Source organism: Haliotis cracherodii, unplaced genomic scaffold, assembly GCF_022045235.1.
Source record: "Haliotis cracherodii isolate W230 unplaced genomic scaffold, xgHalCrac1.p SCAF_10, whole genome shotgun sequence".
In the NCBI taxonomy this organism is placed as follows: Eukaryota; Metazoa; Mollusca; class Gastropoda; order Lepetellida; family Haliotidae; genus Haliotis; species Haliotis cracherodii.
Window position 1 is genome coordinate 36,735,881 of NW_027266265.1, and position 17,462 is coordinate 36,753,342.

Below are 17,462 nucleotides of genomic sequence, written 5' to 3' on the forward strand. Positions count from 1 at the left end.
CTATATAGATATTTAGTTGTGTGTTTACTAACCACCTTCCCTGTAGGTGCTATTTGAAAAATACATATTGATTAAATCAGACCGCGAATTTGAAGATTCCGAACTGGATTGGTAGGATTGAAGATTACAATGAACAAACAAATAGCTAATATATCCCTATTGTTTGACTACAAAGCAAAAGTGACAATCATTTATCAATACAAAGGAGATTGCATTTGGTAACTGTAGAGAGTGAAATTCAGCGGAATAAATAGTCCAACTTTAAAGCGTGTCATAAGTCTTTATAACAACAACCAGACTGTAAAAACAAGTCGTTTGATCATGTCTATCTTTGAAAACACCTTTGTGTTATACTTTAAGAGCATTTTCTTCTGAAAACACACGTCTTTACTTTTAGATGTACGGTTTTTCTGGGCAACCCTTATATAGTTACACATTGTCAAACTGATTTGCGCATGTTTTATTCTTGGTAAGAGTTTTGGTCTAAACACGCCTTAAAAGAACACAATAATCACTATCACTACTGCTTCATCATGTCAAGGGCATACGTAAATGGTAGAGACGATTTATATACTTTCTTCTAATGTTTACGACCTAATACATTTTAGCACAATCTTGCCTTTTACACCCAATGAAATCTGTTTCAGCAGATAATCGAGCTTGAATATTCTCTGGCGTTGACGATTTATGTAGTTAAAGGGTCATCACTGAATGATTATTATATCAATATTCAGGCGTTATCTATAGAAATTGAGATATCAAATTTAGTGATGCTCGTATTATCACAAATTCCTTGATAATGAAGCGTACAATTATCAAGATAATATGTTGAAGATAAGAGAGTTTTCTCAAGAAACGCAGTTGCAAATAAACGCCACAAAACCCTTTTCAGAATCATTCGAAAGCTGTGCTCGAAGCAGCAGAGGCCATTGTACGATTCCGACTATAATGATCACAAGCATGTGCGTATGAATGACTATCAGATAGTGGAGTAGAATAGGTCTTCAGCAACCCATGCTTGCCGTAAAAGGTGGATATATATGCTTGTCGTAAAAGGCGTCTAACGGGATCGGGTGGTCAGGCTCGCTGACTTGGTTGATGCATGTCATCGATCCCAATTGCGTGGATCGATGCTAATGATTTTAATCACTGGATTGTCTGGTCCAGACTCGATTATTTACAGACCGCCGTCATATAGCTGGAATATTGTTGAGTGCGGCGTTAAACAACCAACCAACCAACTAACCAACCAGATAGTGATGATACCTGGCGGTTGCCAAAAAGTAAGCGTATCCTTCCTCATCGGTTCCACCGTCACAAACACATATAAAGACAAGTCAACAAAGACCACAAAACAAGCTGTTGTTCATATGTCAATCATGTTTTCAGAAGACATTGGTGTACTTTCGGCTTTTAACAGATACTACACGCATAAAAAGATGTTGTGAGTTTTCATAGTGACAGTCCCTTTGTGAGAAGAAACCAATATATGTCCCTTTCAGTTAGGAAATAAAGCTGTTGTAGTTTATAGTTAATGTGCAGTAAGATAAATAAAATTCGGGGAGAATAATGTAGTATCTGGGGACTTCTGCAGTATATTCAGCAGAGGCTATTTTCTTGTGAGCAGGCTGCTGTATTACACGGAAACGGTTAGCATAGTTGACCCCGTGTGGTACAGTGCTACTGCTGTACTGTGGCGAGGCTGTACTGGTGTGTTGCGTCAGTTTTCTGGTCTCTTGTTATGTCGTATCACACAGATGCATTATAATGTCTGATGTATGTTGCTCCCACATCATATATTTACTGGATACACACTTTTCAGACCATTATCGAATATTTACTTAATATAGGTTAAAGTGAGTGAGTGAGTATGGTTTTACGCCGCTTTTAGCAATATTCCAGCAATATTACGGCGGGGGACATCAGCAATGGGCTTCACACATTGTACCCATGTCGGAAATCGAACCCGTGTCTTCGGCGTAACGAGCGAACGCTTTAACCACTAGGCTACCCGACCGCCCCTAAATAATATAGGTTAAACGTTGAGTATCGAGGACTGTTTGAAATGCAGTTAGACGATTCCAGAGAGAGTGTCTCTGTTTGCCACCTTTATATACGTTGTCTTGTACTTCCTTAATCGATGTTCATGAATACCAGCTCGCATGTGTACCCGTAGGGTGATAACCTCGGGCCCTTTGATGCGAAAAGAATGCTTACTTTACACCATTAAGCTGAGGTGCGTTACTTACCTGGAAGTGGCCAGCCCAAGGTAAATCAATCACGTATAATTCACAAATGGTATATATAAAGGACGGGGGAAACTGTTCCATCATCTCTTATCTTCACCTTCCGTTGAGACACAGATACGAGTAAAGACCAAACTGCAAGTACTATTTTAAGCTTTGCTTGTGATATATATGTATACTTTTAATTTTTGATTCATCTGCTGCGCATCTGGCTGCTTTTAACCTTCATGTTGAGCCAATTTATAAAAGTACGAATATGTAACATAAAACGTTCTTGTAAATTGGGAAATATATGAATGCGGGTGAAAATAAAACTGATAACATAATTCACAATGAGTGGTGTGAACTGAATTTACCAGATGAGTAACGATAACATGCTATTTTACCTTTCTTGACAACGATTTTCACGTTACTCAATAGATACTCAAAATGATGAAGATAGTCGCCGCTCTTGTTGCCTGCCTGGCTGTTACCGCCTTTGCCGAGCCTACCGGTCTGTATGGTGGAATTGGCGGGTTGAAAGGAGGACTGGGCGGAATTGGCTACGGAATGGGTGGATTGTACGGAGGCCTTGGAGGTCTTGGAGGCTATGGAGGTCTGTACGGAGGCATGGGAGGTCTATACGGAGGCATGGGAGGTCTATACGGAGGCATGGGAGGTCTATACGGAGGCAAATACGGATACGGCATGGGAGGTCTGTACGGAGGACTTGGAGGCTATGGTGGTCTCTACGGAATGGGAGGATACGGAATTGGATTGGGAAAAGGTATTTCACAAAATATGATATCGTTTGTTTATCGTATCCGTAAATATACCTCCAGTCTCGTTTGCAAAATTGTATAATTTACCTATGTGGTATTACTATTTTCCGCGACAAAGCTGATGACATTTACAAAACATCTTTAAAACTATTCTCTGCTTTCTCTAATATTTGGTATAATTTATCATGCAGCTAGTTTCAAGACTTCGTTGTGACTTATCCATACATCCCAACTTTATTCTACTATTTTTTTGTTTCAGGAATCGGCTATTATTGAGTTATTATCACCTGCAGTGTGATGCTGGCTATTTACGTATTTTCTCAAACCAATGGAATTGGTTCAATAAAATCTTGTCATATTTATTTACGCCTTGAAATTTGTTTGAAAATCTTAATCTGAATTGAATGTTCACAATGGAAGAGTGATCTATGTTTCTCCATATTGTAAACTGTGGACATAGTACGTGTTGTCGACCAATATCCAAGCACACTTCAATGATATTGCGTTTTACTGCTAGCTGAGATATCAACTACTGAAATGTGCTATTAAGTTCCTGAGGAAACCGGACATGATGATAAGAGGAGGGATTTTATGCTTGATATATCTCCCACAAAATGTCACTTACCCGAGTTCATGTTTCACGGAATATATGATTTGGGCTGCCAGAAAAGGGTTTGATAGCCATTTAAGTACCATAATATCTTGAATTGGCTGTCTGTATTTCAATTTGCATTTTAAAAACATGCAGCGAAACAAATAAGCAGGCGTGTCAATTTTTGTCAAAGCAGTCATTGACGATATCAAGGGGTAGACAGTGTGCACTGTATTGAAATGCAAATGTGTGCGCTGTCCTTGAAAATGAGCGATAGTTGTATTCAGAATACAATCTACATGTTGTTATGGCTCTTTGTATAAGTAATATCTGAGCTGCTGCAATAAAACAAACCCGAAAGCCATAGTGATGTAGAGCATCAAAACAAATGTTGCAAGATTCTTACTGCTTGGTTAGAAGGGAATGCAAACAGTTGGAATTTCCATGACAATAACATATCTTTACAGTTTATCAATTACACAAACAAAACGATTGAATTCAAAAGTAACTATTAAATACGCTTGTCCGGGTATAGCTTATCAACCTACAAATTATTTGTAATTTCCATCAAACATGTACTTCTTGATTTGATGATGCAATTTAACATTTTGCATACTGCTTATGTAATTAATAGGAGAAGTATCTATATAGATATTTAGTTGTGTGTTTACTAACCACCTTCCCTGTAGGTGCTATTTGAAAAATACATATTGATTAAATCAGACCGCGAATTTGAAGATTCCGAACTGGATTGGTAGGATTGAAGATTACAATGAACAAACAAATAGCTAATATATCCCTATTGTTTGACTACAAAGCAAAAGTGACAATCATTTATCAATACAAAGGAGATTGCATTTGGTAACTGTAGAGAGTGAAATTCAGCGGAATAAATAGTCCAACTTTAAAGCGTGTCATAAGTCTTTATAACAACAACCAGACTGTAAAAACAAGTCGTTTGATCATGTCTATCTTTGAAAACACCTTTGTGTTATACTTTAAGAGCATTTTCTTCTGAAAACACACGTCTTTACTTTTAGATGTACGGTTTTTCTGGGCAACCCTTATATAGTTACACATTGTCAAACTGATTTGCGCATGTTTTATTCTTGGTAAGAGTTTTGGTCTAAACACGCCTTAAAAGAACACAATAATCACTATCACTACTGCTTCATCATGTCAAGGGCATACGTAAATGGTAGAGACGATTTATATACTTTCTTCTAATGTTTACGACCTAATACATTTTAGCACAATCTTGCCTTTTACACCCAATGAAATCTGTTTCAGCAGATAATCGAGCTTGAATATTCTCTGGCGTTGACGATTTATGTAGTTAAAGGGTCATCACTGAATGATTATTATATCAATATTCAGGCGTTATCTATAGAAATTGAGATATCAAATTTAGTGATGCTCGTATTATCACAAATTCCTTGATAATGAAGCGTACAATTATCAAGATAATATGTTGAAGATAAGAGAGTTTTCTCAAGAAACGCAGTTGCAAATAAACGCCACAAAACCCTTTTCAGAATCATTCGAAAGCTGTGCTCGAAGCAGCAGAGGCCATTGTACGATTCCGACTATAATGATCACAAGCATGTGCGTATGAATGACTATCAGATAGTGGAGTAGAATAGGTCTTCAGCAACCCATGCTTGCCGTAAAAGGTGGATATATATGCTTGTCGTAAAAGGCGTCTAACGGGATCGGGTGGTCAGGCTCGCTGACTTGATTGATGCATGTCATCGATCCCAATTGCGTGGATCGATGCTAATGATTTTAATCACTGGATTGTCTGGTCCAGACTCGATTATTTACAGACCGCCGTCATATAGCTGGAATATTGTTGAGTGCGGCGTTAAACAACCAACCAACCAACTAACCAACCAGATAGTGATGATACCTGGCGGTTGCCAAAAAGTAAGCGTATCCTTCCTCATCGGTTCCACCGTCACAAACACATATAAAGACAAGTCAACAAAGACCACAAAACAAGCTGTTGTTCATATGTCAATCATGTTTTCAGAAGACATTGGTGTACTTTCGGCTTTTAACAGATACTACACGCATAAAAAGATGTTGTGAGTTTTCATAGTGACAGTCCCTTTGTGAGAAGAAACCAATATATGTCCCTTTCAGTTAGGAAATAAAGCTGTTGTAGTTTATAGTTAATGTGCAGTAAGATAAATAAAATTCGGGGAGAATAATGTAGTATCTGGGGACTTCTGCAGTATATTCAGCAGAGGCTATTTTCTTGTGAGCAGGCTGCTGTATTACACGGAAACGGTTAGCATAGTTGACCCCGTGTGGTACAGTGCTACTGCTGTACTGTGGCGAGGCTGTACTGGTGTGTTGCGTCAGTTTTCTGGTCTCTTGTTATGTCGTATCACACAGATGCATTATAATGTCTGATGTATGTTGCTCCCACATCATATATTTACTGGATACACACTTTTCAGACCGTTATCGAATATTTACTTAATAAAGGTTAAAGTGAGTGAGTGAGTATGGTTTTACGCCGCTTTTAGCAATATTCCAGCAATATTACGTCGGGGGACATCAGCAATGGGCTTCACACATTGTACCCATGTCGGAAATCGAACCCGTGTCTTCGGCGTAACGAGCGAACGCTTTAACCACTAGGCTATCCGACCGCCCCTAAATGATATAGGTTAAACGTTGAGTATCGAGGACTGTTTGAAATGCAGTTAGACGATTCCAGAGAGAGTGTCTCTGTTTGCCACCTTTATATACGTTGTCTTGTACTTCCTTAATCGATGTTCATGAATACCAGCTCGCATGTGTACCCGTAGGGTGATAACCTCGGGCCCTTTGATGCGAAAAGAATGCTTACTTTACACCATTAAGCTGAGGTGCGTTACTTACCTGGAAGTGGCCAGCCCAAGGTAAATCAATCACGTATAATTCACAAATGGTATATATAAAGGACGGGGGAAACTGTTCCATCATCTCTTATCTTCACCTTCCGTTGAGACACAGATACGAGTAAAGACCAAACTGCAAGTACTATTTTAAGCTTTGCTTGTGATATATATGTATACTTTTAATTTTTGATTCATCTGCTGCGCATCTGGCTGCTTTTAACCTTCATGTTGAGCCAATTTATAAAAGTACGAATATGTAACATAAAACGTTCTTGTAAATTGGGAAATATATGAATGCGGGTGAAATTAAAACTGATAACATAATTCACAATGAGTGGTGTGAACTGAATTTACCAGATGAGTAACGATAACATGCTATTTTACCTTTCTTGACAATGATTTTCACGTTACTCAATAGATACTCAAAATGATGAAGATAGTCGCCGCTCTTGTTGCCTGCCTGGCTGTTACCGCCTTTGCCGAGCCTACCGGTCTGTATGGTGGAATTGGCGGGTTGAAAGGAGGACTGGGCGGAATTGGCTACGGAATGGGTGGATTGTACGGAGGCCTTGGAGGTCTTGGAGGCTATGGAGGTCTGTACGGAGGCATGGGAGGTCTATACGGAGGCATGGGAGGTCTATACGGAGGCATGGGAGGTCTATACGGAGGCAAATACGGATACGGCATGGGAGGTCTGTACGGAGGACTTGGAGGCTATGGTGGTCTCTACGGAATGGGAGGATACGGAATTGGATTGGGAAAAGGTATTTCACAAAATATGATATCGTTTGTTTATCGTATCCGTAAATATACCTCCAGTCTCGTTTGCAAAATTGTATAATTTACCTATGTGGTATTACTATTTTCCGCGACAAAGCTGATGACATTTACAAAACATCTTTAAAACTATTCTCTGCTTTCTCTAATATTTGGTATAATTTATCATGCAGCTAGTTTCAAGACTTCGTTGTGACTTATCCATACATCCCAACTTTATTCTACTATTTTTTTGTTTCAGGTATCGGCTATTATTGAGTTATTATCACCTGCAGTGTGATGCTGGCTATTTATGTATTTTCTCAAACCAATGGAATTGGTTCAATAAAATCTTGTCATATTTATTTACGCCTTGAAATTTGTTTGAAAATCTTAATCTGAATTGAATGTTCACAATGGAAGAGTGATCTATGTTTCTCCATATTGTAAACTGTGGACATAGTACGTGTTGTCGACCAATATCCAAGCACACTTCAATGATATTGCGTTTTACTGCTAGCTGAGATATCAACTACTGAAATGTGCTATTAAGTTCCTGAGGAAACCGGACATGATGATAAGAGGAGGGATTTTATGCTTGATATATCTCCCACAAAATGTCACTTACCCGAGTTCATGTTTCACGGAATATATCATTTGGGCTGCCAGAAAAGGGTTTGATAGCCATTTAAGTACCATAATATCTTGAATTGGCTGTCTGTATTTCAATTTGCATTTTAAAAATATGCAGCGAAACAAATAAGCAGGCGTGTCAATTTTTGTCAAAGCAGTCATTGACGATATCAAGGGGTAGACAGTGTGCACTGTATTGAAATGCAAATGTGTGCGCTGTCCTTGAAAATGAGCGATAGTTGTATTCAGAATACAATCTACATGTTGTTATGGCTCTTTGTATAAGTAATATCTGAGCTGCTGCAATAAAACAAACCCGAAAGCCATAGTGATGTAGAGCATCAAAACAAATGTTGCAAGATTCTTACTGCTTGGTTAGAAGGGAATGCAAACAGTTGGAATTTCCATGACAATAACATATCTTTACAGTTTATCAATTACACAAACAAAACGATTGAATTCAAAAGTAACTATTAAATACGCTTGTCCGGGTATAGCTTATCAACCTACGAATTATTTGTAATTTCCATCAAACATGTACTTCTTGATTTGATGATGCAATTTAACATTTTGCATACTGCTTATGTAATTAATAGGAGAAGTATCTATATAGATATTTAGTTGTGTGTTTACTAACCACCTTCCCTGTAGGTGCTATTTGAAAAATACATATTGATTAAATCAGACCGCGAATTTGAAGATTCCGAACTGGATTGGTAGGATTGAAGATTACAATGAACAAACAAATAGCTAATATATCCCTATTGTTTGACTACAAAGCAAAAGTGACAATCATTTATCAATACAAAGGAGATTGCATTTGGTAACTGTAGAGAGTGAAATTCAGCGGAATAAATAGTCCAACTTTAAAGCGTGTCATAAGTCTTTATAACAACAACCAGACTGTAAAAACAAGTCGTTTGATCATGTCTATCTTTGAAAACACCTTTGTGTTATACTTTAAGAGCATTTTCTTCTGAAAACACACGTCTTTACTTTTAGATGTACGGTTTTTCTGGGCAACCCTTATATAGTTACACATTGTCAAACTGATTTGCGCATGTTTTATTCTTGGTAAGAGTTTTGGTCTAAACACGCCTTAAAAGAACACAATAATCACTATCATTACTGCTTCATCATGTCAAGGGCATACGTAAATGGTAGAGACGATTTATATACTTTCTTCTAATGTTTACGACCTAATACATTTTAGCACAATCTTGCCTTTTACACCCAATGAAATCTGTTTCAGCAGATAATCGAGCCTGAATATTCTCTGGCGTTGACGATTTATGTAGTTAAAGGGTCATCACTGAATGATTATTATATCAATATTCAGGCGTTATCTATAGAAATTGAGATATCAATTTTAGTGATGCTCGTATTATCACAACTTCCTTGATAATGAAGTGTACAATTATCAAGATAATATGTTGAAGATAAGAGAGTTTTCTCAAGAAACGCAGTTGCAAATAAACGCCACAAAACCCTTTTCAGAATCATTCGAAAGCTGTGCTCGAAGCAGCAGAGGCCATTGTACGATTCCGACTATAATGATCACAAGCATGTGCGTATGAATGACTATCAGATAGTGGAGTAGAATAGGTCTTCAGCAACCCATGCTTGCCGTAAAAGGTGGATATATATGCTTGTCGTAAAAGGCGTCTAACGGGATCGGGTGGTCAGGCTCGCTGACTTGATTGATGCATGTCATCGATCCCAATTGCGTGGATCGATGCTAATGATTTTAATCACTGGATTGTCTGGTCCAGACTCGATTATTTACAGACCGCCGTCATATAGCTGGAATATTGTTGAGTGCGGCGTTAAACAACCAACCAACCAACTAACCAACCAGATAGTGATGATACCTGGCGGTTGCCAAAAAGTAAGCGTATCCTTCCTCATCGGTTCCACCGTCACAAACACATATAAAGACAAGTCAACAAAGACCACAAAACAAGCTGTTGTTCATATGTCAATCATGTTTTCAGAAGACATTGGTGTACTTTCGGCTTTTAACAGATACTACACGCATAAAAAGATGTTGTGAGTTTTCATAGTGACAGTCCCTTTGTGAGAAGAAACCAATATATGTCCCTTTCAGTTAGGAAATAAAGCTGTTGTAGTTTATAGTTAATGTGCAGTAAGATAAATAAAATTCGGGGAGAATAATGTAGTATCTGGGGACTTCTGCAGTATATTCAGCAGAGGCTATTTTCTTGTGAGCAGGCTGCTGTATTACACGGAAACGGTTAGCATAGTTGACCCCGTGTGGTACAAAGCTACTGCAGTACTGTGGCGAGGCTGTACTGGTGTGTTGCGTCAGTTTTCTGGTCTCTTGTTATGTCGTATCACACAGATGCATTATAATGTCTGATGTATGTTGCTCCCACATCATATATTTACTGGATACACACTTTTCAGACCGTTATCGAATATTTACTTAATAAAGGTTAAAGTGAGTGAGTGAGTATGGTTTTACGCCGCTTTTAGCAATATTCCAGCAATATTACGTCGGGGGACATCAGCAATGGGCTTCACACATTGTACCCATGTCGGAAATCGAACCCGTGTCTTCGGCGTAACGAGCGAACGCTTTAACCACTAGGCTACCCGACCGCCCCTAAATGATATAGGTTAAACGTTGAGTATCGAGGACTGTTTGAAATGCAGTTAGACGATTCCAGAGAGAGTGTCTCTGTTTGCCACCTTTATATACGTTGTCTTGTACTTCCTTAATCGATGTTCATGAATACCAGCTCGCATGTGTACCCGTAGGGTGATAACCTCGGGCCCTTTGATGCGAAAAGAATGCTTACTTTACACCATTAAGCTGAGGTGCGTTACTTACCTGGAAGTGGCCAGCCCAAGGTAAATCAATCACGTATAATTCACAAATGGTATATATAAAGGACGGGGGAAACTGTTCCATCATCTCTTATCTTCACCTTCCGTTGAGACACAGATACGAGTAAAGACCAAACTGCAAGTACTATTTTAAGCTTTGCTTGTGATATATATGTATACTTTTAATTTTTGATTCATCTGCTGCGCATCTGGCTGCTTTTAACCTTTATGTTGAGCCAATTTATAAAAGTACGAATATGTAACATAAAACGTTCTTGTAAATTGGGAAATATATGAATGCGGGTGAAATTAAAACTGATAACATAATTCACAATGAGTGGTGTGAACTGAATTTACCAGATGAGTAACGATAACATGCTATTTTACCTTTCTTGACAATGATTTTCACGTTACTCAATAGATACTCAAAATGATGAAGATAGTCGCCGCTCTTGTTGCCTGCCTGGCTGTTACCGCCTTTGCCGAGCCTACCGGTCTGTATGGTGGAATTGGCGGGTTGAAAGGAGGACTGGGCGGAATTGGCTACGGAATGGGTGGATTGTACGGAGGCCTTGGAGGTCTTGGAGGCTATGGAGGTCTGTACGGAGGCATGGGAGGTCTATACGGAGGCATGGGAGGTCTATACGGAGGCATGGGAGGTCTATACGGAGGCAAATACGGATACGGCATGGGAGGTCTGTACGGAGGACTTGGAGGCTATGGTGGTCTCTACGGAATGGGAGGATACGGAATTGGATTGGGAAAAGGTATTTCACAAAATATGATATCGTTTGTTTATCGTATCCGTAAATATACCTCCAGTCTCGTTTGCAAAATTGTATAATTTACCTATGTGGTATTACTATTTTCCGCGACAAAGCTGATGACATTTACAAAACATCTTTAAAACTATTCTCTGCTTTCTCTAATATTTGGTATAATTTATCATGCAGCTAGTTTCAAGACTTCGTTGTGACTTATCCATACATCCCAACTTTATTCTACTATTTTTTTGTTTCAGGTATCGGCTATTATTGAGTTATTATCACCTGCAGTGTGATGCTGGCTATTTATGTATTTTCTCAAACCAATGGAATTGGTTCAATAAAATCTTGTCATATTTATTTACGCCTTGAAATTTGTTTGAAAATCTTAATCTGAATTGAATGTTCACAATGGAAGAGTGATCTATGTTTCTCCATATTGTAAACTGTGGACATAGTACGTGTTGTCGACCAATATCCAAGCACACTTCAATGATATTGCGTTTTACTGCTAGCTGAGATATCAACTACTGAAATGTGCTATTAAGTTCCTGAGGAAACCGGACATGATGATAAGAGGAGGGATTTTATGCTTGATATATCTCCCACAAAATGTCACTTACCCGAGTTCATGTTTCACGGAATATATCATTTGGGCTGCCAGAAAAGGGTTTGATAGCCATTTAAGTACCATAATATCTTGAATTGGCTGTCTGTATTTCAATTTGCATTTTAAAAATATGCAGCGAAACAAATAAGCAGGCGTGTCAATTTTTGTCAAAGCAGTCATTGACGATATCAAGGGGTAGACAGTGTGCACTGTATTGAAATGCAAATGTGTGCGCTGTCCTTGAAAATGAGCGATAGTTGTATTCAGAATACAATCTACATGTTGTTATGGCTCTTTGTATAAGTAATATCTGAGCTGCTGCAATAAAACAAACCCGAAAGCCATAGTGATGTAGAGCATCAAAACAAATGTTGCAAGATTCTTACTGCTTGGTTAGAAGGGAATGCAAACAGTTGGAATTTCCATGACAATAACATATCTTTACAGTTTATCAATTACACAAACAAAACGATTGAATTCAAAAGTAACTATTAAATACGCTTGTCCGGGTATAGCTTATCAACCTACGAATTATTTGTAATTTCCATCAAACATGTACTTCTTGATTTGATGATGCAATTTAACATTTTGCATACTGCTTATGTAATTAATAGGAGAAGTATCTATATAGATATTTAGTTGTGTGTTTACTAACCACCTTCCCTGTAGGTTCTATTTGAAAAATACATATTGATTAAATCAGACCGCGAATTTGAAGATTCCGAACTGGATTGGTAGGATTGAAGATTACAATGAACAAACAAATAGCTAATATATCCCTATTGTTTGACTACAAAGCAAAAGTGACAATCATTTATCAATACAAAGGAGATTGCATTTGGTAACTGTAGAGAGTGAAATTCAGCGGAATAAATAGTCCAACTTTAAAGCGTGTCATAAGTCTTTATAACAACAACCAGACTGTAAAAACAAGTCGTTTGATCATGTCTATCTTTGAAAACACCTTTGTGTTATACTTTAAGAGCATTTTCTTCTGAAAACACACGTCTTTACTTTTAGATGTACGGTTTTTCTGGGCAACCCTTATATAGTTACACATTGTCAAACTGTTTTGCGCATGTTTTATTCTTGGTAAGAGTTTTGGTCTAAACACGCCTTAAAAGAACACAATAATCACTATCACTACTGCTTCATCATGTCAAGGGCATACGTAAATGGTAGAGACGATTTATATACTTTCTTCTAATGTTTACGACCTAATACATTTTAGCACAATCTTGCCTTTTACACCCAATGAAATCCGTTTCAGCAGATAATCGAGCCTGAATATTCTCTGGCGTTGACGATTTATGTAGTTAAAGGGTCATCACTGAATGATTATTATATCAATATTCAGGCGTTATCTAGAGAAATTGAGATATCAAATTTAGTGATGCTCGTATTATCACAACTTCCTTGATAATGAAGCGTACAATTATCAAGATAATATGTTGAAGATAAGAGAGTTTTCTCAAGAAACGCAGTTGCAAATAAACGCCACAAAACCCTTTTCAGAATCATTCGAAAGCTGTGCTCGAAGCAGCAGAGGCCATTGTACGATTCCGACTATAATGATCACAAGCATGTGCGTATGAATGACTATCAGATAGTGGAGTAGAATAGGTCTTCAGCAACCCATGCTTGCCGTAAAAGGTGGATATATATGCTTGTCGTAAAAGGCGTCTAACGGGATCGGGTGGTCAGGCTCGCTGACTTGATTGATGCATGTCATCGATCCCAATTGCGTGGATCGATGCTAATGATTTTAATCACTGGATTGTCTGGTCCAGACTCGATTATTTACAGACCGCCGTCATATAGCTGGAATATTGTTGAGTGCGGCGTTAAACAACCAACCAACCAACTAACCAACCAGATAGTGATGATACCTGGCGGTTGCCAAAAAGTAAGCGTATCCTTCCTCATCGGTTCCACCGTCACAAACACATATAAAGACAAGTCAACAAAGACCACAAAACAAGCTGTTGTTCATATGTCAATCATGTTTTCAGAAGACATTGGTGTACTTTCGGCTTTTAACAGATACTACACGCATAAAAAGATGTTGTGAGTTTTCATAGTGACAGTCCCTTTGTGAGAAGAAACCAATATATGTCCCTTTCAGTTAGGAAATAAAGCTGTTGTAGTTTATAGTTAATGTGCAGTAAGATAAATAAAATTCGGGGAGAATAATGTAGTATCTGGGGACTTCTGCAGTATATTCGGCAGAGGCTATTTTCTTGTGAGCAGGCTGCTGTATTACACGGAAACGGTTAGCATAGTTGACCCCGTGTGGTACAGTGCTACTGCTGTACTGTGGCGAGGCTGTACTGGTGTGTTGCGTCAGTTTTCTGGTCTCTTGTTATGTCGTATCACACAGATGCATTATAATGTCTGATGTATGTTGCTCCCACATCATATATTTACTGGATACACACTTTTCAGACCGTTATCGAATATTTACTTAATAAAGGTTAAAGTGAGTGAGTGAGTATGGTTTTACGCCGCTTTTAGCAATATTCCAGCAATATTACGTCGGGGGACATCAGCAATGGGCTTCACACATTGTACCCATGTCGGAAATCGAACCCGTGTCTTCGGCGTAACGAGCGAACGCTTTAACCACTAGGCTACCCGACCGCCCCTAAATGATATAGGTTAAACGTTGAGTATCGAGGACTGTTTGAAATGCAGTTAGACGATTCCAGAGAGAGTGTCTCTGTTTGCCACCTTTATATACGTTGTCTTGTACTTCCTTAATCGATGTTCATGAATACCAGCTCGCATGTGTACCCGTAGGGTGATAACCTCGGGCCCTTTGATGCGAAAAGAATGCTTACTTTACACCATTAAGCTGAGGTGCGTTACTTACCTGGAAGTGGCCAGCCCAAGGTAAATCAATCACGTATAATTCACAAATGGTATATATAAAGGACGGGGGAAACTGTTCCATCATCTCTTATCTTCACCTTCCGTTGAGACACAGATACGAGTAAAGACCAAACTGCAAGTACTATTTTAAGCTTTGCTTGTGATATATATGTATACTTTTAATTTTTGATTCATCTGCTGCGCATCTGGCTGCTTTTAACCTTCATGTTGAGCCAATTTATAAAAGTACGAATATGTAACATAAAACGTTCTTGTAAATTGGGAAATATATGAATGCGGGTGAAATTAAAACTGATAACATAATTCACAATGAGTGGTGTGAACTGAATTTACCAGATGAGTAACGATAACATGCTATTTTACCTTTCTTGACAATGATTTTCACGTTACTCAATAGATACTCAAAATGATGAAGATAGTCGCCGCTCTTGTTGCCTGCCTGGCTGTTACCGCCTTTGCCGAGCCTACCGGTCTGTATGGTGGAATTGGCGGGTTGAAAGGAGGACTGGGCGGAATTGGCTACGGAATGGGTGGATTGTACGGAGGCCTTGGAGGTCTTGGAGGCTATGGAGGTCTGTACGGAGGCATGGGAGGTCTATACGGAGGCATGGGAGGTCTATACGGAGGCATGGGAGGTCTATACGGAGGCAAATACGGATACGGCATGGGAGGTCTGTACGGAGGACTTGGAGGCTATGGTGGTCTCTACGGAATGGGAGGATACGGAATTGGATTGGGAAAAGGTATTTCACAAAATATGATATCGTTTGTTTATCGTATCCGTAAATATACCTCCAGTCTCGTTTGCAAAATTGTATAATTTACCTATGTGGTATTACTATTTTCCGCGACAAAGCTGATGACATTTACAAAACATCTTTAAAACTATTCTCTGCTTTCTCTAATATTTGGTATAATTTATCATGCAGCTAGTTTCAAGACTTCGTTGTGACTTATCCATACATCCCAACTTTATTCTACTATTTTTTTGTTTCAGGTATCGGCTATTATTGAGTTATTATCACCTGCAGTGTGATGCTGGCTATTTATGTATTTTCTCAAACCAATGGAATTGGTTCAATAAAATCTTGTCATATTTATTTACGCCTTGAAATTTGTTTGAAAATCTTAATCTGAATTGAATGTTCACAATGGAAGAGTGATCTATGTTTCTCCATATTGTAAACTGTGGACATAGTACGTGTTGTCGACCAATATCCAAGCACACTTCAATGATATTGCGTTTTACTGCTAGCTGAGATATCAACTACTGAAATGTGCTATTAAGTTCCTGAGGAAACCGGACATGATGATAAGAGGAGGGATTTTATGCTTGATATATCTCCCACAAAATGTCACTTACCCGAGTTCATGTTTCACGGAATATATCATTTGGGCTGCCAGAAAAGGGTTTGATAGCCATTTAAGTACCATAATATCTTGAATTGGCTGTCTGTATTTCAATTTGCATTTTAAAAATATGCAGCGAAACAAATAAGCAGGCGTGTCAATTTTTGTCAAAGCAGTCATTGACGATATCAAGGGGTAGACAGTGTGCACTGTATTGAAATGCAAATGTGTGCGCTGTCCTTGAAAATGAGCGATAGTTGTATTCAGAATACAATCTACATGTTGTTATGGCTCTTTGTATAAGTAATATCTGAGCTGCTGCAATAAAACAAACCCGAAAGCCATAGTGATGTAGAGCATCAAAACAAATGTTGCAAGATTCTTACTGCTTGGTTAGAAGGGAATGCAAACAGTTGGAATTTCCATGACAATAACATATCTTTACAGTTTATCAATTACACAAACAAAACGATTGAATTCAAAAGTAACTATTAAATACGCTTGTCCGGGTATAGCTTATCAACCTACGAATTATTTGTAATTTCCATCAAACATGTACTTCTTGATTTGATGATGCAATTTAACATTTTGCATACTGCTTATGTAATTAATAGGAGAAGTATCTATATAGATATTTAGTTGTGTGTTTACTAACCACCTTCCCTGTAGGTTCTATTTGAAAAATACATATTGATTAAATCAGACCGCGAATTTGAAGATTCCGAACTGGATTGGTAGGATTGAAGATTACAATGAACAAACAAATAGCTAATATATCCCTATTGTTTGACTACAAAGCAAAAGTGACAATCATTTATCAATACAAAGGAGATTGCATTTGGTAACTGTAGAGAGTGAAATTCAGCGGAATAAATAGTCCAACTTTAAAGCGTGTCATAAGTCTTTATAACAACAACCAGACTGTAAAAACAAGTCGTTTGATCATGTCTATCTTTGAAAACACCTTTGTGTTATACTTTAAGAGCATTTTCTTCTGAAAACACACGTCTTTACTTTTAGATGTACGGTTTTTCTGGGCAACCCTTATATAGTTACACATTGTCAAACTGATTTGCGCATGTTTTATTCTTGGTAAGAGTTTTGGTCTAAACACGCC

General features: G+C 38.2%; 4 protein-coding genes across 4 annotated transcripts; all 4 read left to right on the forward strand.

Moving 5' to 3' along the window:
- Positions 1 to 2,675: 2,675 nt before the first annotated feature.
- Positions 2,676 to 3,283, forward strand: LOC139453766 (acanthoscurrin-2-like). Its single transcript, XM_071235231.1, has 2 exons — positions 2,676 to 3,012; positions 3,267 to 3,283. Exons 1-2 carry the CDS (start codon positions 2,676 to 2,678, stop codon positions 3,281 to 3,283), a joined length of 354 nt encoding a protein of 117 aa, XP_071091332.1.
- Positions 3,284 to 6,917: 3,634 nt separating this feature from the next.
- Positions 6,918 to 7,525, forward strand: LOC139453767 (acanthoscurrin-2-like). The gene is made up of 2 exons (XM_071235232.1): positions 6,918 to 7,254; positions 7,509 to 7,525. The coding sequence occupies exons 1-2, from the start codon at positions 6,918 to 6,920 to the stop codon at positions 7,523 to 7,525; spliced, it is 354 nt and encodes a 117-aa protein (XP_071091333.1).
- Positions 7,526 to 11,159: 3,634 nt separating this feature from the next.
- LOC139453768 (acanthoscurrin-2-like) lies at positions 11,160 to 11,767 on the forward strand. The gene is made up of 2 exons (XM_071235233.1): positions 11,160 to 11,496; positions 11,751 to 11,767. Exons 1-2 carry the CDS (start codon positions 11,160 to 11,162, stop codon positions 11,765 to 11,767), a joined length of 354 nt encoding a protein of 117 aa, XP_071091334.1.
- Positions 11,768 to 15,401: 3,634 nt separating this feature from the next.
- Positions 15,402 to 16,009, forward strand: LOC139453769 (acanthoscurrin-2-like). The gene is made up of 2 exons (XM_071235234.1): positions 15,402 to 15,738; positions 15,993 to 16,009. Exons 1-2 carry the CDS (start codon positions 15,402 to 15,404, stop codon positions 16,007 to 16,009), a joined length of 354 nt encoding a protein of 117 aa, XP_071091335.1.
- Positions 16,010 to 17,462: the final 1,453 nt, after the last annotated feature.

Excerpts from the sequence above, each read along its gene's own strand:
- LOC139453766 (XM_071235231.1), top strand. The coding sequence starts at position 2,676 with ATGATGAAGATAGTCGCCGCTCTTGTTGCCTGCCTGGCTGTTACCGCC.
- LOC139453767 (XM_071235232.1), top strand. The coding sequence starts at position 6,918 with ATGATGAAGATAGTCGCCGCTCTTGTTGCCTGCCTGGCTGTTACCGCC.
- LOC139453768 (XM_071235233.1), top strand. The coding sequence starts at position 11,160 with ATGATGAAGATAGTCGCCGCTCTTGTTGCCTGCCTGGCTGTTACCGCC.
- LOC139453769 (XM_071235234.1), top strand. The coding sequence starts at position 15,402 with ATGATGAAGATAGTCGCCGCTCTTGTTGCCTGCCTGGCTGTTACCGCC.